This window comes from Thalassophryne amazonica, chromosome 2, assembly GCF_902500255.1.
Source record: "Thalassophryne amazonica chromosome 2, fThaAma1.1, whole genome shotgun sequence".
NCBI classification, from domain to species: domain Eukaryota; kingdom Metazoa; phylum Chordata; class Actinopteri; order Batrachoidiformes; family Batrachoididae; genus Thalassophryne; species Thalassophryne amazonica.
Genome location: NC_047104.1, coordinates 77,408,609 through 77,431,364, shown reverse-complemented (window position 1 = coordinate 77,431,364; position 22,756 = coordinate 77,408,609). Strand labels below are relative to the sequence as shown.

At 41.2% G+C, this 22,756-nt stretch overlaps 1 protein-coding gene across 1 annotated transcript in view; it reads left to right on the top strand.

The window, feature by feature from the left end:
• terfa (telomeric repeat binding factor a) overlaps positions 1-22,756 on the top strand; it is a 124,821-nt gene that overhangs the window by 68,030 nt on the left and 34,035 nt on the right. The window contains exons 12-13 of the mRNA XM_034188295.1: positions 17,857-17,939; positions 18,047-18,093. Of these exons, the coding sequence (XP_034044186.1) occupies positions 17,857-17,939; positions 18,047-18,093 (130 nt within the window). The remainder of the gene's footprint in view (positions 1-17,856; positions 17,940-18,046; positions 18,094-22,756) is intronic.

Sequence of the window (22,756 nt, the reverse complement as noted above, 5' to 3'; positions counted from 1 at the left end):
TCAAACCTTCAGAATTAGCACATTAATTAAAAAAAATATGTGCAATATCATACTTTATCTTTGTAAAAATGACAGAGTTGGCATTAATTCTGATAAACTTTCCGGAATTAGTTTTAAATGAAACCATGAGTGAAAGGTGGTGCTTTGCGCTTCGTGTCTCCTTCCCACTGTCTGAGTTGATGCGTGTTGAAAGTAAATCATGCTGCTTCTTTTTTTTTTTTTTTTTTTATAGTGGTTGGCCTTTTTGTTTGCTTTTGGTTTGTGATCGCCTTTGAATTTACGTAGCAGCATTTGCAGTGCTTAAACTCGAAACTGGCTTAGCTGACTGTGTACTGAGTCAATACTAAAGGTTAGTGGTTAGCTGTAACTTCCACTAAATTTTTCAGCGGTTTATCAGTTTAACGTTATAAAAGTTAACTTTTCAGTTAGCGGATTAGCAGTTATCGAAGCTAGGTTTTTTGTTAGCTGTGCCCACCACTGCTGATTACAAATGTTGGCACTTTCAATATTTATCACTGAATTTAGTGAGAGCGTTTTGATACCCTCAGAATTAGTGGCATTCTTGCTTAAAGTTATCTTGATAGGTAAACATTGCAGGGTGGGGAGAGGGGGCAAAGCATTAACACAGAGTGTTCATTTATACTTCACTGTGCATCCCTTCTTCTTCAGAGAGTCCACAACATCCAAACAGATACCATCAGATTGCATTGAAGACCCAAAGATGTCTCTGGCCTCTTGGAAAATTCCAGTACAGAAGCCCCATAAACGCCAGGCCAGCAGTCCTGTCAGCGAGTAAGTCACACGCACTAACATTAAATTGTCGTCACAATATTTATTTATATTACAGTATGGGGGTGGATATTATTATTGACATGATTGATGTATGCTTGAATCAAAGCAAAGAAGACGCCACCTGTAACACAGATTTTGCAGTGCATGGCTCCACTCGTGCATCTCTTCAGTCCTCTCCTCAACAGAGCTCCACCCCTCACAGGGAGCATGCTCATAACAAAGATGACTCCCACAACAAATGGTGAGTAAGAATTACTAACTAGTATCATCTGAGCAATACATACAGTGGCTTGCAAAAGTATTCAGCCCCTTGGTATTTCACGCATTTTAATTTGTTTATGCCATTTCAAATACAAAAAATAAATCAGGCTTCTCAATATAAAAATTTCTAAAATTATCTTCCTTAGACTAAATCTCCACAACTTGATATAAATGAATTAACTAGAGACATTCATCAAAAAATGCCCCGTACACAGTATTATTATCCATGCAAAGTGCAGTAATATGTACTTGTATGGGGTGGGTATTTGGTTGAATTGAAGCCTTATGTGTTTGATGTAAACTGGGATATACAATGAAAAAATTGGAGATTGGCATAATAATTATTTAGAGGATGTGACAAACAGTGACCATAAAAAGTCAGTCACGGTCGCCAGCCTTCAAAATAAATGCAACCACTGGTGACCTTGAAACAGAGGTCAAGGTCACCGGCCTTCGAACCCATGAGAAGTACTCCTCCAAGCCATGTATCCACCAAATATGAAGTTTCTGCGAGCAGTAGGTGCCGAGCTACGTTGTGGCGAAGGATTTGACAGTTGTGACCACTGGTGACCTTGAAAAGTAGGTCAAGGTCACAGGACTTTGAAAAGTAGGTCAAGGTCACAGGTCTTCGAATCTATGCAAAGTACTCCTCCAAGGCATGTACCCACCAAATATTAAGTTTCTGCGAGCAATAGGTGCCGAGCTACGTTGTGGCAAAGGATTTGACAGTTGTGACCACTGGTGACCTTCAAAAGTAAGTCAAGGTCACTGGCCTTCAAACCCATGCGAAGTACTTCTCCAAGGCATGTACCCACCAAATATGAAGTTTCTGCGAGTAATAGGTGCCGAGCTATGTTGCGGCGAAGGATTTGACAGTTGTGATCACTGGTGACCTTCAAAAGTAGGTCAAAGTCACTGGCCTTCAAACCCATGCAAAATACTCCTGCAAGGCATGTACCCACCAAATATGAAGTTTTTGCGAGCGATAGGTGCCAAGCTACGTTGCGCCGAATGAATTGCGGACGGACAGACGAACTGACGGAAGGATGGACGGACAACCCGGATGCTATATGCCCGCCTCAAGGCACAAGCGCCGTGCGGGCCATAAAAATTTAAAAGCCAAGATGATGAGTTGCATAAGTAATCAGCCCCTTTGGTACAATACCTGTAAATAATCAGCAAGAGTGCCACTTTTCTTCAAACAAGTCAAGGGATGGATACATGAACATTTCCAAGTCACTGAATACAGTGAGGAAAATAAGTATTTGAACACCCTGCAATTTTGCAAGTTCTCCCACTTAGAAATCATGGAGGGGTCTGAAGTTTTCATCTTCAGTGCATGTCCACTGTGAGAGACATAATAAAAAATTAAAAAAAAAATATCCGGAAATCACAGTGTATGATTTTTTTTTTTAATTAATTTATTTGCATGATACTGCTGCAAATAAGTATTTCAACACCTGCCAATCAGCAAAAATTCTGGCCCTCAAAGACCTGTTAGTCTGCCTCTAAAAAGTCCACCTCCACTCCACTTATTATTCCAAATTAGAAGCACCTATTTGAGGTCGTTAGCTGCATAAGGACACCTGTCCACCCCACACAATCGATAAGACTCCAACTACTAACATGTCTAAGATCAAAGAGCTGTCCAAAGACACCAGAGACAAAATTGTAGACCTTCACAAGGCTGGAAAGGGCTGAGGCAATTGTCAAGCAGCTTGGTGAGAAAAGATCAACTGTTGGAGCAATTATTAGAAAATGGAAGAAGCTAAACATGACTGTCAATCTCCCTTGGACTGGGGCTCCATGCAAGATCCCACCTCATGGTGTATCAATGATCCTAAGAAAGGTGAGGAATCAGCCCAGAACTGCACAGGAGGAGCTGGTCAATGACCTGAAGAGATCTGGCACCACTGTTTCCAAGGTTACTGTGGGTAATACACTAAGACGTCATGGGTTAAAATCATGCGTGGCACGGAAGGTTCCCCTGCTTAAATCAGCACACGTCCAGGCCCGTCTTAAGTTTGCCCATGACCATCTGGATGATCCAGAGGAGTCATGGGAGAAAGTTATGTAGTCACATGAGACCAAAATAGAACTTTTTGGTCTTAATTCCACTCGCCGTGTTTGGAGGAAGAAGAATGCTGAGTACCATCCCAAAAACACCATCCCTGTTCAAGTAGAAGAGTGAGGAAAGCCACCCAGACAACCCAGAAGTTGTTACAGGCTTCTGTGGCTGTGATTGGAGAAATTGTGCACAGTGCATGTTTTGCATTTTGTATCCCCAGTTACACACCTTCATGATGAAGTGGTACAAAGGAGGATTTTATTAAAAAGAAGACCTGAAAGTTCAGCTATAATTTGCTAGAAGGTACATATGAGATGCAAGCCTCGATTTAATGTTTTGGTGAAAGAAAACCCTCAGATTCAGATTCAGTGTGCCATTCTAGCTTCATGACAAACCATGTGCCTAATTTAGAATACAAATAATGAATGTTTGAGTGCAATAGTAAGAATGATTCATGAGGTGAAAGATATTCAGTGAATAAAATATTCTTACCATTGCATTATTTGTTTCATATTACACCTAAAATAGATCCTTCTCCTTTGATAATTTATAAACGAGAGAATAGGGACTTATAGTTTGGTGTGTGTCACTGGCCCTTTGAGGTCAAGAGGTTCTATAAATCCTACAGCTAGCCAGGCCCCTGTAGTCGGTGTGGACCAAGGTAGATTAGCCGCCGTTAGTTCCCTCCCGGCAGATCCCGAGCAGCCGGGAAAGCAGGCCGACTGGGTGACTGTGAGGAGGAAGCGTAGTCCTAAACAGAAGCCCCGTGTACACCGCCAACCCGTCCACATCTCTAACTGTTTTTCCCCACTCGGCGACACACCCGCCGAGGATCAAACTCTGGTTATTGGCGACTCTGTTTTGAGAAATGTGAAGTTAGCGACACCAGCAACCATAGTCAATTGTCTTCCGGGGGCCAGAGCAGGCGACATTGAAGGAAATTTGAAACTGCTGGCTAAGGCTAAGCGTAAATTTGGTAAGATTGTAATTCACGTCGGCAGTAATGACACCCGGTTACGCCAATCGGAGGTCACTAAAATTAATATTGAATCGGTGTGTAACTTTGCAAAAACAATGTCGGACTCTGTAGTTTTCTCTGGGCCCCTCCCCAATTGGACCGGGAGTGACATGTTTAGCCACATGTTCTCCTTGAATTGCTGGCTGTCTGAGTGGTGTCCAAAAAATGAGGTGGGCTTCATTGATAATTGGCAAAGCTTCTGGGGAAAACCTGGTCTTGTTAGGAGAGATGGCATCCATCCCACTTTGGATGGAGCAGCTCTCATTTCTAGAAATCTGGCCAATTTTCTTAAATCCTCCAAACCGTGACTATCCAGGGTTGGGACCAGGAAGCAGAGTTGTAGTCTTACACACCTCTCTGCAGCTTCTCTCCCCCTGCAATCTCCTCATTACCCCATCCCCGTAGAGACGGTGCCTGCTCCCAGACCACCAATAACCAGCAAAAATCTATTTAAGCATAAAAATTCAAAAAGAAAAAATAATATAGCACCTTCAACTGCACCACAGACTAAAACAGTTAAATGTGTCTATTAAACATTAGATCTCTCTCTTCTAAGTCCCTGTTAGTAAATGATATAATAATTGATCAACATATTGATTTATTCTGCCTTAGAGAAACCTGGTTACAGCAGGATGAATATGTTAGTTTAAATGAGTCAACACCCCCGAGTCACACTAACTGCCAGAACGCTCGTAGCACGGGCCGAGGCGGAGGATTAGCAGCAATCTTCCACTCCAGCTTGTTAATTAATCAAAAACCCAGACAGAGCTTTAATTCATTTGAAAGCTTGTCTCTTAGTCTTATCCATCCAAATTGGAAGTCCCAAAAACCAGTTTTATTTGTTGTTATCTATCGTCCACCTGGTCGTTACTGTGAGTTTCTCTGTGAATTTTCGGACCTTTTGTCTGACTTAGTGCTTAGCTCAGATAAGATAATTATAGTGGGCGATTTTAACATCCACACAGATGCTGAGAATGACAGCCTCAACACTGCATTTAATCTATTGTTAGACCGATTGGCTTTGCTCAAAATGTAAATGAGTCCACCCACCACTTTAATCATACCTTAGATCTTGTTCTGACTTATGGTATGGAAATTGAAGACTTAACAGTATTCCCTGAAAACCCCCTTCTGTCTGATAATTTCTTAATAACATTTACGTTTACTCTGATGGACTACCCAGCAGTGGGGAATAAGTTTCATTACAGTAGAAGTCTTTCAGAAAGCGCTGTAACTAGGTTTAAGGATATGATTCCTTCTTTATGTTCTCCAATGCCATATACCAACACAGGGCAGAGTAGCTACCTAAACTCTGTGAGTGAGATAGATTATCTCGTCAATAGTTTTATATCCTCATTGAGGACAACTTTGGATGCTGTAGCTCCTCTGAAAAAGAGAGCCTTAAATCAGAAGTGCCTGACTCCGTGGTATAACTCACAAACTCGCAGCTTAAAGCAGATTACCCGTAAGTTGGAGAGGAAATGGTGTCTCACTAATTTAGAAGATCTTCACTTAGCCTGGAAAAAGAGTCTGTTGCCCTATAAAAAAGCCCTCCGTAAAGCTAGGACATCTTACTACTCATCACTAATTGAAGAAAATAAGAACAACCCCAGGTTTCTTTTCAGCACTGTAGCCAGGCTGACAAAGAGTCAGAGCTCTATTGAGCCGAGTATTCCTTTAACTTTAACTAGTAATGACTTCATGACTTTCTTTGCTAATAAAATTTTAACTATTAGAGAAAAAATTACTCATAACCATCCCAAAGACATATCGTTCTCTTTGGCTGCTTTCAGTGATGCCGGTATTTGGTTAGACTCTTTCTCTCTGATTGTTCTGAGTTATTTTCATTAGTTACTTCCTCCAAACCATCAACATGTCTATTAGACCCCATTCCTACCAGGCTGCTCAAGGAAGCCCTACCATTAATTAATGCTTCGATCTTAAATATGATCAATCTGTCTTTATTAGTTGGCTATGTACCACAGGCTTTTAAGGTGGCAGTAATTAATCCATTACTTAAAAAGCCATCACTTGACCCAGCTATCTTAGCTAATTATAGGCCAATCTCCAACCTTCCTTTTCTCTCACAAATTCTTGAAAGGGTAGTTGTAAAACAGCTAACTGATCATCTGCAGAGGAATGGTCTATTTGAAGAGTTTCAGTCAGGGTTTAGAATTCATCATAGTATACAGAAACAGCATTAGTGAAGGTTACAAATGATCTTATGGCCTCAGACAGTGGACTCATCTCTGTGCTTGTTCTGTTAGACCTCAGTGCTGCTTTTGATACTGTTGACCATAAAATTTTATTAGAGATTAGAGCATGCCATAGGTATTAAAGGCACCGCGCTGCGGTGGTTTGAATCATATTTATCTAATAGATTACAATTTGCTCATGTAAATGGGGTATCTTCTTCACAGACTAAGGTTAATTATGGAGTTCCACAAGGTTCTGTGCTAGGACCAATTTTATTCACTTTATACATGCTTCCCTTAGGCAGTATTATTAGACAGCATTGCTTAAATTTTCATTGTTACGCAGATGATACTCAGCTTTATCTATCCATGAAGCCAGAGGACACACACCAATTAGCTAAACTGTAGGATTGCCTTACAGACATAAAGACATGGATGACCTCTAATTTCCTGCTTTTAAACACAGATAAAACTGAAGTTATTGTACTTGGCCCCACAAATCTTAGGAACATGGTGTCTATCCAGATCCTTACTCTGGATGGCATTACCCTGACCTCTAGTAATACTGTGAGAAATCTTGGAGTCATTTTTGATCAGGATATGTCATTGAATGCGCATATTAAACAAATATGTAGGACTGCTTTTTTGCATTTGCGCAATATCTCTAAAATTAGAAAGGTCTTGTCTCAGAGTGATGCTGAAAAACTAATTCATGCATTTATTTCCTCTAGGCTGGACTATTGTAGTTCATTATTATCAGGTTGTCCTAAAAGTTCCCTAAAAAGCCTTCAGTTAATTCAAAATGCTGCAGCTAGAGTACTGACAGGGACTAGAAGGAGAGAGCATATCTCACCCATATTGGCCTCTCTTCATTGGCTTCCTGTTAATTCTAGAATAGAATTTAAAATTCTTCTTCTTACTTATAAGGTTTGAATAATCAGGTCCCATCTTATCTTAGGGACCTCATAGTACCATATCACCCCAATAGAGCGCTTCGCTCTCAGACTGCAGGCTTACTTGTAGTTCCTAGGGTTTGTAAGAGTAGAATGGGAGGCAGAGCCTTCAGCTTTCAGGCTCCTCTCCTCTGGAACCAGCTCCCAATTCGGATCAGGGAGACAGACACCCTCTCTACTTTTAAGATTAGGCTTAAAACTTTCCTTTTTGCTAAAGCTTATAGTTAGGGCTGGATCAGGTGACCCTGAACCATCCCTTAGTTATGCTGCTATAGACTTAGACTGCTGGGGGCTTCCCATGATGCACTGAGTGTTTCTTTCTCTTTTTGCTCTGTATGCACCACTCTGCATTTAATCATTAGTGACTGATCTCTGCTCCCCTCCACAGCATGTCTTTTTCCTGGTTCTCTCCCTCAGCCCCAACCAGTCCCAGCAGAAGACTGCCCCTCCCTGAGCCTGGTTCTGCTGGAGGTTTCTTCCTGTTAAAAGGGAGTTTTTCCTTCTCACTGTCGCCAAGTGCTTGCTCACAGGGGGTCGTTTTGACAGTTGGGGTTTTTCCGTAATTATTGTATGGCTTTGCCTTACAATATGAAGCACCTTGGGGCAACTGTTTGTTGTGATTTGGCGCTATATAAATGAAATTGATTTGATTTGATTTGAAGAGGTTCCAAACAGTCCGAGAAGTTTAAATGGCAATCCAATCCAAACTGGAACTTATCAGCTTTGGTAATATCAACATCTGTCCCGGTCTTAAAATGATGATGTAGTCCGTACCTGATGCCATGCACTGACTTCTTCATGTACAGACTGCCGCCTGTTATGATTTAGACCAGAGAACAAGGTTAGGACCCAAAATGCAGGGAAGCAGGATTCTGAAATAAAAAAACATTTATTGTGTACAACAAAGGAATTTGGTAATGATATGAATGTGCGAAGGAGACACTATAGCTGGGAGACGCCGGCTTGAACAGAATGATGTTGGAGTGAATTCCCAGACCAAATGGTAGGAAGTAAATGAACCAGGCGGCTGCTGTGGTGGTGACAGGAATGCTGGTGACACAAGAAAACCGATTGTCAAAAGCCAGAGTGAACATGGAGACTAAAGGAGCAATACTGCAATTTCAATTCAATTTATTTAAATTCAGTTTATTTAAATTCATTTTTTTTTCCTCAACTTTCTGCACACAACACCCCATAATGACAATGGAAAAAAGTTTTTTCCCAGATTTTTGCTAATTTATTAAAAATAAAAACTAAGAAACCATAATGTACGTAAGTATTCACAACCTTTGTCATGAAGCTCAAAATTGAGGTCAGATGCACGCTGTTTCCACTGATCATCCTTGAGATGTTTCTGCAGCTTAAGTGGAGTCCACCTGGGGTACATTCTGTTGATTGGACACGATTTGGAAAGACACACACCTACCTACATATAAGGTCCCACAGTTGACAGTGCATGTCAGAGCAAAACCAAGCATGAAGTCAAAGAAATCGTCTGCGGACCTCTGAGACAGGATTGTCCCGAGGCACAAATCTGGTGAAAGGTACAGAAATATTTGTGCTGCTTTGAAGGTCCCAATGAGCACTGTGGACTGAGGACTCTCCTTAGAGTTGGCCGCCCGTCTAAACTGAGCGATCAGGGAAGAAGGGCCTTAGAGAGGTGACCAAGAACCCGATGGTCAGTCTGTCAGAGCTTTAGCATTCCTCTATGGAGAGAGTAGAATCTTCCAGAAGGACAACTATCTCTGCAGCAATCCACCAATCAAGCCTGTATGGTAGAGTGGCCAGATGGAATCCACTTCTTAGTAAAAAGCACATGGCATCTTGCCTGGGGTTTGCCATAAAGCACCTGAAGGACTCTCAGACCATGAGAACCAAAATTCTCTGGTCTGATGAGACAAACATTGAACTCTTTGGTGTGAATTCCAGGTGTCATGTTTGGAGGAAACCAGGCACCATCCCTACAGTGAAGCATGGTGGTGGCAGCATGCAGCAACATCTGCTGCATCAGTTTCAGGCATGTCATCTCTCGGTCAGTCCAGCATCCCATTGTCCACAGACGCCAATCCCGTGCAATGCCAACTGTGCCTCGACAGAGAGAAAAAGAGCAGAATCAGTCGGCCGAAAAAACCACACCTAAGGTAAAATTCATCAGCAGCAAGTCGACAGGAAAGCAGAGAAAATACTAAGGTGATCGCCAGCCATTTGCCCAAAGCTTCACTAACCGACCCAGAATTTAAATAAAGTTGAGTCTGAGACCTGTTCCATTACTAATACAACAAATTTAAAAGGACAGGAAGCATAGTTCCATACTATGCCAGTATGCTAGCCATATGAGAGGGAGAATAAATGCACCTTAAGTCTGGACTTGAATGTCTCTACAGTATCTGATTGTTTTATCTCCATAGGGAGATCATTCCACATCCAGTGCATGATGAGAGAAGGCTCTGTGGCCCGCAGACTTTTTATTCACCCTAGGGACACACAGTTGTCCTGCACCCTGAGAACACAGAGCCCGAACTGGTACATAGGATTTAATTAGTTCAGCTAAATAGGAAAGTGCTAGTCCATGAATAATTTTATAGGTTAATAACTGAACCTTAAAGGACATGTTGCATGTTTTTTACCATCCCAGTTGGCAACACAACATCAAAGTATTCATGATTGTAAGTCTCTCCGCGCACATGTGCTCATAATTAGTGGTCTCTGATGTTTTTTTTTTTTTTTTATTGTTCTCCCAGAGTGAGTTAACAGCTGCATTTCTGGAAAACGTCTCACTCTGCAATTCTCAACGTGTGACGTACATATTTAGAATGAGCAGAAACATCTGATCGCTGACAGAGCGAAAGGAATGTGGTTATGTCCAATAATGATCTTTGGAGCTTTTCTTTGAAAGTGATGGGTCAGGTTTACAGAGGAGACAAAACACTTCAACCCTGGTCCCACCAAATAATGGATGAATAATGAGCCATGTAGCATGTTTTTTTTTTGAGAGAGAGAGAGAGAGCGATAGAGAGAGAGAGAGAGAGAGAGAGAGAGAGAGAGAGAGAGAGGATTTATTCAACTATCGTGGGAGAATGGTGGCTCTGAGAGACTCTTAGAGGCATTATCTTCAGTTAACGAGGCTCATCTCTGAGTGTGGCGCTAATTTCAAGATGTTCAGAATTTAGCAACAACAGCGTGGTGTTGTGTGGGCCGCCAGAAGAGGAGGTACTGCTGGCCCACCACCAGAGGGCGCCTTGTCTGGAGTGCGGGCTCCAGGCACCAGAGGGCGCAGCCGCCTCACAGGAGCAGCCAGGGTGACAGCTGTCACACATCACCGGCAACAGCGGTTACCAATCATCTGATCGGCAGGGGTATATCAGCAGGACGACGTCTCCACCTCTTTGCCGAGATATCGTTCTACCTGGAAGGTAATAATCTCAGCTGACTGCTTGACAGTAACCTTTGTGATTTTTGTGAGTGATTGCAGACTTTTTTTCTCCAACGAGAGGTGGAGGTAGCTTCCCTGCCGTGCAGGTTGCTGGGTGTAGACGCGCCCACGTTTAATTGTGTTCTTGTTCCTCGCCAGCAGTACCAGGTCCGACACGCGGAGGCAGTGGCCACCTGGGCGTTCGGAACTTGCCGGCTCCAGTATTCCCGGGGTTCTGTGGCGGAGGAAACCGTATGGTTCCGGTTCTACTTTGGAGAGGCGTCTCCTATCTTCGAGCCTGCCCACACGACACCATTGTGAATTGAATTTTGTCCATTGTTGTAATTTGTTGTATTTGTTGTGCACGTTCGCAACAGTAAAGTGTTGTTATTTGACCTATTCCATTGTCCGTTCATTTGCGCCCCCTGTTGTGGGTCCGTGTACTTACACTTTCCCAACACGTGGGGCAGTTTGTAAACGAGTTACGAGGACAAATGAGGATTACAGAGGCATGTGTGTGGTGCGGACAAGGCTGTAAAAGCCTGTTATCCGAGCGCCTACCAGCTGCGAGGACCGGGAGAAACTATTTTTGGGTCAGCCTTCTTGCGCACACAATTCCACCTGCTTTTTTCCTCCTCCCTCTCTCTCTTATTCCATGAAGTGGAGAACGGATTTGAAGCAGCTAAAAGGTAATTTGTAATGTTTTTATTTTAATAGCTTGGTAAAACAGTTGGATGTTCATTCATTCTATATAATCAACGTAAAAGTATGTCTATAATAGATTTAATATCTTGTTAATGGATCAGGAGCTCCGCTGTGTGTGCGCACTGACTCAATGCATGCTCAAAACGAGCAATGAGGCAGAATGGCAGTGCGTGCAAAAGAGTGATTTTGCAGACATAAACGGACAAACACAAAGTTAAAAGTGGGATCACACTGTGAAAATGACGGTGTCTTAAGCCACAGAAGAAATAAAACCATTGAACCATGGATGGGAAGGAAGCCAGTGAGAAGGAGCGCAGAGGCGGCTGTACAAGAATGCACAACGGCAGCGTGCGCAAAGAGTGATTTTGCAGACCTAAATGGATCAACACAAAGTTAAAAGTGGGATCACGGTGTCAAAAGAAATAAAGCCAGCGAGAGGAAGTACAGAGGCGGCTCCCCAGGAACCCGAGTTTTGGTTCTAGCTGGTCTGGTGCAGTTAATGACTCTGGAACACAGGTGGACAGCAGCCTGGCGCACGGCACACACCAGCCAGACTGTACTAGAGCATCTATTTTTGGACTGCATTTATAAAATGTGCCAACATCTTAAATGCTGCTGTGAATTGAAAACCCACACTTTAAATAGACCAAGTGTGGGGGGGGCTGAAGGTTTGGACCAAACACATGCCTAAACGTGCGCCAATGTCACGTTATATACAGTAGTGTTCAGAATAATAGTAGTGCTATGTGACTAAAAAGATTAATCCAGGTTTTGAGTATATTTCTTATTGTTACATGGGAAACAAGGTACCAGTAGATTCAGTAGATTCTCACAAATCCAATAAGACCAAGCTTTCATGATATGCACACTCTTAAGGCTATGAAATTGGGCTGTTAGTAAAAAAAAAAAAAGTAGAAATGGGGGTGTTCACAATAATAGTAGCATCTGCTGTTGATGCTACAAACTCAAAACTATTATGTTCAAACTGCTTTTTTAGCAATCCTGTGAATCACTAAACTAGTATTTAGTTGTATAACCACAGTTTTTCATGATTTCTTCACATCTGTGAGGCATTAATTTTGTTGGTTTGGAACCAAGATTTTGCTTGTTTACTAGTGTGTTTGGGGTCGTTGTCTTGTTGAAACACCCATTTCAAGGGCATGTCCTCTTCAGCATATGGCAACATGACCTCTTCAAGTATTTTGACATATCCAAACTGATCCACGATACCTGGCATTCGATATATAGGCCCAACACCATAGTAGGAGAAACATGCCCATATCATGATGCTTGCACCACCATGGTTCACTGTCTTCACTGTGAACTGTGGCTTGAATTCAGAGTTTCGGGGTCGTCTCACAAACTGTCTGCGGCCCTTGGACTCAAAAAGAACAATTTTACTCTCATCAGTCCACAAAATATTCCTCCATTTCTCTTTAGGCCAGTTGATGTGTTCTTTGGCAAATTGTAACCTCTTCTGCACGTCTTTTATTTAACAGAGGGACTTTGCGGGGGATTCTTGCAAATAAATTAGCTTCACATTTTATCACCAAAGAAAATGGTCAAAGCATATGTCTAGGAAATAAATTTATGGCTGGATAGAAAGCTGAAAGGTTGAAGTTTTTCATACCAATGTCAATATTGGCCCTGCATTTTGTCAGTCTCTTAGACAGCATGTTCAATGTAGGCCCCGTGTTGGCCAATTACGGCCTGCAAACGCTTTGGGGAAAGTGTCCTGAGGAGTGTTTTGGATATATATTTTAGTTTTAAAGTAATGTGCTAATTTTTAAGGTTTTAGTGTGGATATATGCTGTGCCCAGCAGTGCATTATGGGTAGGATAGGGTAATCTCAGTACGTTCACGACATGAGAAATGCATTTGAAACACTCTGATCAGGCTCTACAGACAACAGCATTAAACTCTAGTGCCTAAAACTCTCGTGAATATATTCTCTGGGTTTATAGACATTGTTATTGTGTCTGCGTTTATTACATTCCACGCATCTTAAATGTAACAGACACAGATTATCTGGAATTTTGTTTTGGCAAGTTTTCAAGGTCTCTACTGCCATCTACTGGCCAGTAGTGTTCATTCGCCCTATTGACGTATCCCATAATCCCTTGCCAGAGAGTTGCTGCAGTCAACAACATATAGAGAATCAACACGATGACAGTTGTAAATTAATATTATACAACAAAAATGTATTTTTTTATGCTTTTCGTCACGTTAATAAGAGACTGCTGCATCATACCCTGAAAACTTGCTAAAACAATTATAACAAATAATCCAGGTCTGTTACATTTAATCTGCGTGGAATTTAATAAACGCAAACCGAATTTCAGACATATTATATATATTAGTCTGGAACAAAGAGGACAGTGTTGTAAAGAACAATAATCAAGACGTTAAAGAGCAAACTTCACTTTCCTCCAGAACGACATGAACAGGAAGCGATTGTAGCTCCCAGCAGCTCCCATTGAAAATAACGGAGAGATAGCCTGTGATTCTTGCATGTTTACATAAAATAAACACAATAACAACATCTATAAACCTAGAGAATATATTCATGAGAGTTTTAGGCACAATATAAAAATAGTTTTATGTTGTGATGTTAATGGTGTTGTCTGCAGCGGTTAAAGTGCAGCGTGATCAGAGCGTCTCAATGCAGTTCTAAATGTTACTGAGATCTCACAGCGCGGCGAGCCAACATTTATGTGTCAAGACAATATTGAGTGCATGTTTTACAATATAATAAAATGTGCACACAACATCATAAAACGTGCAGACATTCTCTCCACATGCAAAACATTTTGTGATGACACTTCTAGGGCTCCGTAAAAATGCCTGTTTTTACAAATAAAAAATGGAATATTTTACAAAGGCACATTTATCTGTAAACACCAAAACACATCACCTTAACGTGTTGGTTTATATAATGAATGACTGAACCAATTAGTGTTTAGCAGAGGCACATTTTACCCAGAATCCTTTGCGATCTGTCTGTGTTTGTTACAAAACCTCAGAATTAGTGCATTATTCAACATTAAAAGATATATGTTATATTTTAACTTTGTACAAATGACAGAATTGACATTAATGGAGTTATTCTATCGGTATTAATGTTATTTATAAATCAAACCCATAAGTCAGCACTGCTTTATTTTCCAAGACCTCCACCTGACTGGAGCATTGTGATTGGTAGAGGGTTGGGCTTTATTGCTGCTCTCAGCATGCTTCTGTGCTGGAAGCTATGTAGTAAACAAGAGCTTCCAGCAGGGGGCATGATGTTCAAAGACAGAAGTGTGGGCTCATTGTTTGGGTTTGTTGTTGCTTTTGAAGCCACCAGAAGCGATTGTGGTGTTAAAACTCAAATTCAGTTTGTTCGTAGTTCGAATCTGGAATTTATCGGTTATCTGTAACTTTCGATACACTTTTCGGTGGTTTATCGTTTTATCTTTATCAAAGATAACTTTTCAGTTATCTGATCTGTTATCGAAGTTAATTTTTTGGTTATCGGTGCCCACCACTGTTCATAATGCAGCACATGTTTTCAGTGGGCGACAGGTCTGGACTGCAGACAGATCAGTCTAGTACCCGCACTCTTTTACTACAAAGCCACACTGTTGTAACATGTGCACAATGTGGCTTGGCATCGTCTTGCTGAAATCAGCAGGGACGTCTGTGAAAAAGATGTTGTTGGATGGCAGCATGTGTTGCTCAAAAACCTGGATGTACCTTTCAGAATTGTTGGTGCCATCACAGATGTGTAAGTTGCCCATGCCATGGGCACTAACACACCCCCATACCATCACAGATGCTGACTTATGAACTTTGCGCTGGTAACAATCTGGATGGTCTTTTTCCTCTTTTGTCTGGAGGAACACTTCAGAAAACCATTGTCAGTTGATTTCCTAAAACAATTTGAAATGTGGACTCATCAGACCACAGCACACTTTTCGACTTTGCGTCTGTCCATTTCAAATGAGCTCGGGTCCAGAGAAGGTGGCGGCATTTCTGGATGTTGTTGATGCATAACTTTCACTTTGCATGGTAGAGTTTAACTTCCACTTGTAGATGTAGCAGCGAACTGTGTTAACTGAGAATGGTTTTCTGAAGTGTTCCTGAGCCCACGCGGTAAGATCCTTTACACCATAGGTGTCAGACTGATTCCAGAAAGGGCCAAGAGGGTGCAGGTTTTCTTTGTAACCACCAACTCCAGCAGGTGATTTCACTGATGAACATCACTTTGAGCAGATCGGAAGAGTTCATCAGTGAAATCACCTGCTGGAGTTGGTGTTTACAAAGAAAACCTGCACCCTCTTGGCCCTTTCTGGAATCAATTTGACACCTATGCTTTACACAATGATGTTGGTTTATAATATAGTGACCCCTGAGGTTTCGAAGGTCACAGGGTTTCAGTGTTGGTTTTCGGCCTTGCCGCTTACGTGTAGAAAGTTCTCCAGATTCTTTGAATCTTCTGATTATATTATGGACTGTAGATGCTGGAATCCCTAAATTCCTTTTATTGAACATTGAGAAACTTTGTTCTTAAACTATTGGACTATATTTTTTTCACGCATTTGGTCACAAAGTGGTGATCCTCACCCCATCTTTGCTTGTGAATGACTGAGCCTTTTGGGCATGCTCCTTTTATACCCAATCATGACACTCACGTGTTTCCAATTAGGTGTTCTTTGAGCATTCATAAAATGTAGAGGATTTGCAAATAAATGTATTCTGTTTTATTTACATTTTACACAACACCCCAATTTCATTGGAATTGGGGTTGTATGTGTGTGTATCTCTCTCTCTCTCTCTCTCTCTCTCTCTCTCTCTCTCTCTCTCTCTCTCTCTCTCTCTCTCTCTCTCTCTCTCTCTCTCTCTATATATATATATATATATATATATATATATATATATATATATATATATATATATATATATATATATATATATATATATAATTAGATTTTTTTTTCCCCCACAGTAACACTTATAAGCCTTTTGTTTGAATTTTAAAAGGCTGTGTTTGACTCATGGCTGCAGGTGCACTAAACTTTCTCTCGGCTCCTGCTTTTACCATGACTGCATCAAAATGAACAGTTGTCATAACACTTATGAAAACTTTGGAATTAATCTGTGCCTCCGTTCTTAACGTTAGCAGCTACATTCTATTGAAGCTGTTGGAAACACGCGAGTACTCACGAGGACTTTGTTTTCAGAAGTCTCTGGAGCTGTGTCTTGTGAATACTGTATGCTTTGAAACCAGTCACGGAATTGCATCAAGTAATCCTGGTGGATCATCGGATGGTCACTAACAGCCTAAATCTTGATTGTTATGATTTTGGTGCAACATGTCCTCTAAAATCTGATGTCACAGAGACAGGAAGCCAGTGAAGAGATGTCAAAATGGGTGTAATGTGGTCAAACTTTCTGCTGGACTTTCTACCAGGCTAGAATACACAAATGCATGGATCGGGGTCTCTGTATCAGCTTTTGACAGGATTGGAGGAATCTTCGCTATATTTTGCAGGTGGAAGAAAGCATCCTGGATGATAACCTGTTCCAGAGCACTCTTGACTTCAAACTGGGGCGACAGTTCATCTTTCAGCAGACAGTGACCCTAAACACACAGCCAAGATATCAAAGGAGTGGCTTCAGGCCAACTCTGTTCATGTCCTTGAGTGGCCCAGCCAGAGCCCAGACCTGAATCTGATTGAACATCTCTGGCGAGATCTGAAAATGTGCACCGATGCTCCCCATCCAACCTGATGGAGCTTGAGAGGTGCTGTAAAGAGGAATGGGCAAAACTGTCCAAAGATAGGTGTGCCAAGCTTGTGGCATCATATTCAAGGAGCCTGGAGGCTCTGTAATTGCTGCCGAAGGTGCATCAACAAGGTATTGAGAAGAGGGTGTGAATACTTATGTACATCTGATTTCTTAGTCTTTTATTTTTACTAAATTTGCAAAAATTTCCAAAAAATGTTTTCATGTTGTCATTATGGGGTGTTGTGAGTAGAATTTTGAGGGGAAAAAATGAATTTACTCCATTTTGGAATAATAAGGCTGTAACATAACATGTGGAAACAGTGAAGCACTGTGAATACTTTCAGGATCCATTGCAGCGTAAAACAAATAAAACTGTGATATAACACTGACATTATTTCTGGGTTATATCTGAACGTCTAGTTTAGAAGGTGCTGACCTTGACCTTTTCCTGTCTCAAATCAGGGAGGATTTAAATGTCAAACAATAATACAAATATCTTATCGCTACTGGTCCCCACTACTAGTGGGGACTACTGGTCCATAAAGTCAAACATCTTGTGTAAATTGGCTTTCATAAACGTTTGACCAAAATTAACACTGTTCTTATAGTAGATTAAAAACTTAATTTTATTTCCTTTTTCCTCCCGTGATGTATGAAGCCTGAAACAAACTTTCTATTCACAGGAAACAGCTGTACAATAATGCAAAGGAGTCAAAGGATACATGGAGTGATGAAGAGTCGTTATTTGGCTCCAAATATATACATGGTAATCAAATGACAAATTTTACGTCAAACTGTTTATTGTGTTTTTTTTTTTGTTTTTTTTTTTCCAGTAGCATTTAGGACTTATATGTTCTTGTATACCCCCCAAAGGTAAATCCGATAACAACACGATGATGGTTTCAGGACACAGGAAGAAGGTAAGAATATCGAGTCAGCTCCATACATATTTGGTCATTCATGCAAGTTATTGTAAGTTTGCCTCTGCATGCAACCATAGTGGACTTGAAATGGAGGGGGTTGGGGGAGGGGGGGACCAAGATGTGCCATCCACTCTGAAATGAACTCTGAGACGTTCAGTGATTTGAAAATGTTCCTGCATTGATCTTGTGTTGTCTAAAAACAACAAAAACAAAACAAAACTGTAAGCCTGATGACTGGTACTCAAAATAATTCTAATATTTAGTTTGTACAATTTCTTAGGGCCATTGAAAATGGAAGGATTGTGTCCAAATGGCGTAATATCGTAAGTGATGAAGGGAATATTTTTGTTAAACCCCTGAAAGTCTGCACTACAAGCACAGATTGATTAAGTGTAGCTTTATTTTCATGGTGTACAGAGGCAAAATGGTAAAAAAAAAAAAAAAAAAAAAAGACACTGTCCAAATACTTCAGGGCCCAATTGTCAGACTATATCTTCACTGACACAAAAGTGAAGGTATAGTAGCAGGAATTTGTCAGATCTTAAATATTGACCAAAGATGACACAGCACACAATTTGTGTTGTAGAAATGACAAATCATGAAAATAGTGATGAGCATGTTTTGATGTACAGATGAAAAAATTATTAGCCCCCTAGGAAATTTAACATTTTCTTCAGAAATGTCCCAAGTGCTTTTTAACAGTGCAAGGAATTTCAACAGTATTTCTAAACATCCTAGTAACAGATACTTGCATAATTTTACTTTGCATACACAAGCAAAATAATTTCACAAAAACTACCAGTGCCAAAATTATTAGCCCCCCTGATGCTCATAGTCTGTTGTGTATCCTTTTTGCTGTAGTTTTAACTTCAAGTTTTCACCTACATCTATCAACTACAAGTTAGAACTGTTTGCTTCCATTGTCCAAAGTATAAAAACTTAAGTAAGGGTTTGAGCTGTCGTTTGAGAAAGCATCATGCCAAAAACAAAAGAAATCAGTTTAGACTTGAGAAAAAGATTTGTTGATGCTCACAAAGCAGGAGAACAATATAGCTATTGCAAGTGTCAAGAACTGCAGTGAGGAGTATCATCAAGAAATTCAGGAGTATCATCAAGAAATTCAAAGAGAGCCACACAGTACAGAACAAGCCTGCCAGAGGTGGGAAGTGAAAGGTTTCAAAGACTCTGGAAAGAAAACCAGTGAGAGATGTGTCTAAAGACCCCAGAACAACTGTCAAGACACAAGTGAATGATTTAGCCAAGTTGGGAATTGAAGTTTCAAAGAAGACAATTACTACAGCCCTGGACAGGAATGGACTGTTAGGTTGCAGACTAAGGAAAACTCCACATCTGCAGAAGAGACACCTTTGAGCCAGACTGAAGTATGCTAAGGACAACCTGGAGAAAGATTATGCATACTGGAAGCGTGTCCTTTGGTCAGATAAGACAATACTGGAGCTCTTTGTCCATAGAGATGTTTATCTTTGGAAAAAAAAAAGGGAGAGTTTTATAACCCAAAGAACACCTTCCCCCATATTGAAAATACTGTGGTGGGAGTGTTGTGCTGTGGAGATGCTGTAGTGCATCTGGAACTTAGAATCTCCTCGAAGTGGAAGGAATCACAAAGAAAGGAGCACATGCAGTCAGCAGCAAAACTGGATCTGGGTCATCACTTTGCCTTCCAACACGACAATGGCTCAAAACATACGTCACCTCTGATGAACTATCTCCAGAAGATCAAAGTGAACGTTATTGACTGGGCTACACAAAGCCCTGACGTGAATCCCACTGAAAATCTGTGGGGTAAACTGAAGACCAAGGTCCATGCCAGAAGATCATCAAATCTATAGAGAGCTTGAGAGATTTGCCAAAGAATGGGCTGGGTTTCCTCAGGGTAGTATGTCTTTGTGGTGCGACTGGTGAAGAGTAGGCGGAGATACAAAATTGTGCCAAAACAGGCGAATAGGCAACAACTTTATCATGTGGAATCTCACTGAATCTCACATGTTAACATATGGCAGCTGGCTGTTGGCTGAATGCCGTCTGGATTAGCGGCAAAAATATGGCCACAGATCTTGACCAGTCCGCACTGGTATCACGTGAGAGCCACTGATATGCCGTGCAGCATGCACGTGAAAGTCTAGCAGCACTGGCACAACCTTTACCGGTGCAAGGATTTGCGTGCAAATGCCACACAGCACTCTTATGGATGTTCAGGGCCACTGGTGTGGCTGAAATAATGGCACGTTTGCAAACACAGTGCTCAGGATGGCTGTGGACTGTTACTGTATATTGCTATTATGTGAAAGAGGCTGTGACAATTCCTCCAACTTTAGGCATGGAAGAAAATGCACTATAAATAATAATACAATAAAATAAATAATAAAAAATTATGGCCAGCCCCGCACAGAATTGCAGAATGATGGCCAGGATCTGCGTCTCCTCAGTATTATTGTCTCTGCTTGTTCTACAGTCCTCTCCTCCTGGGAATGACCATACAATATTCTGCTGGCTGGGCTCTGGGATCCACTTGAAATGCTGCTACATGCTCACACAGGCTCCGTAATCACCTGGAAGCCTCCTCAGTGCGTGCACGAGCTCCGTGATCCTCTGGAAAGGCCACCTCACAACTTAGCTCCACTGACATTCTCACAAACAATTAAAATAAAAATAATTCCAGATGGCTTCGTCCACATCCTCCGGACAGCTGTCCCTGCGTGCACGGGGGTCTTCACCAGCCCAGCAGTATTAAACTCATTTTCACTGCAGTCCTCAAGCAACAAAGAAAAACACAATAAACCTTGTTCATGTGGCTCCGGACTGTACACTCTCTCCGGACTGTCCTCTCTAGTCATAGAAAGCGAAAAGTGTGTGTCAACCCCTCAAAAGTTGTCTCACATGCTGTGCACGTTCTGAGTCGCGGAGACTGTTTGTTGTGCAAATTCTCTGGTCTGTTCAAAAATAAGCGATGTACGAGCGCTGTACTGCGACTCAGGAAACAGGATTGCAAACTGTTCGCAAGCTGTCACAGCCCAGTGAGATACTACCCTCAGGAGACATGTCTGGGATTTGTTGAAGACCTCAGCAAATGACTGCAGGCTATTAGCCAACAAAAATGACACACATTTAACATCAGAGGGGATAATAATTTTGACCCTGGTACTTTTTGGCTTTTGTGAAATAATTTTCTGGGTGCAATGTAAATTAATGTAACCCCCCCCCCCCCAATAAAAACCTAGGATGTTTAGAAATTCTGTGTTGAAAATTCCTTGCTGCTAAAAATACACTCATGCTCACTCAATTTTGAAATGTTCAAAATCTCTGCACGCATTAATTTTGTGAACTACATGTGAACATTGCGCAAACAATTCAAAAACACTGTCACTGAGTTAGTGCTGCGCAGCTCATCTGAATGATTGAGATGTTAAATCTATAATGAACATAATGTTAGATACTTGTAAGAAAGAATGAAAATGCAACTGTTTTACCAAGCCACTACAATATAGATATTACAAATAATTACCTTTGAGATGAATCCAGATGTGTTCTCCACATCACAACGCACACGAGAACAGCTGTAGCTGCAGAAAATTCCTCTGTGATTCCGGAGCGATAAGAGGTGGTTTCATCAGCCAAATTCTGAGAGCCAATGATTAATCCACTATGAAATAATTATTTTATATAATGCAGAATCAAGCAGCACAGAGCGCAGCATCCAGCGGAACACAGCGGGTTGCATTGGTACACAGCGAATTGCGCATCAATGCTTGGGTTAAAGTGTCAAGATGCCTTATCTCACACTGAAAGATGAGCAAAACTTTAATGGCCATGAAATAACACAGAGTAAATAGACCTGTCCATTTTTTTTTTTTCTTTACAACTCCAGTTCCAATGAAGTTGGAACGTTGTGTAAAATGTAAATAAAAACAGAATACATCCATCCATCCATTTTCTTCCGCTTTATCCGGAGTCGGGTCGCGGAATACAATGATTTGCAAATCCTCTTCAACCTATATTCAATTGAATACACCACAAAGACGAGATATTTAATGTTCAAACTGATAAACTTTATTGTTTTTGTGCAAATATTTGCTCATTTTGAAATGGATGCTGGCAACACGTTTCAAAAAAGCTGGGACAGTGGTATGTTTATCACTGTGTTACATCACCTTTCCTTCTAACAACACTCAATAAGCGTTTGGGAACTGAGGACACTAATTGTTAAAGCTTTGTAGGTGGAATTCTTTTCCATTCTTGCTTGATGTACAACTTCAGTTATTCAACAGTCCGGGGTCTCCGTTGTTGTATTTTGCTCTTCATAATGCGCCACACATTTTCAATGGGCGACAGATCTGGACTGCAGTCAGGCCAGTCTAGTACCCGCACTCTTTTACTATGAAGCCACACTGTTGTAAAACGTGCAGAATGTGGCTTGGCATTGTCTTGCTGAAATAAGCAGGGACATCCCTAAAAAAGACGTTGCTTGGATGGCAGCATGTGTTGCTCCAAAACCTGGATGTACAGTAGTGTTCAGAATAATAGTAGTGCTATGTGACTAAAAAGATTACCGTATTTTCTGCACCATAAGGCGCACCGGATTATAAGGCGCGCCCTCAATTAGCGGGTACTTAACCCTTTCAAAAGGCGCACGCTAAAACAT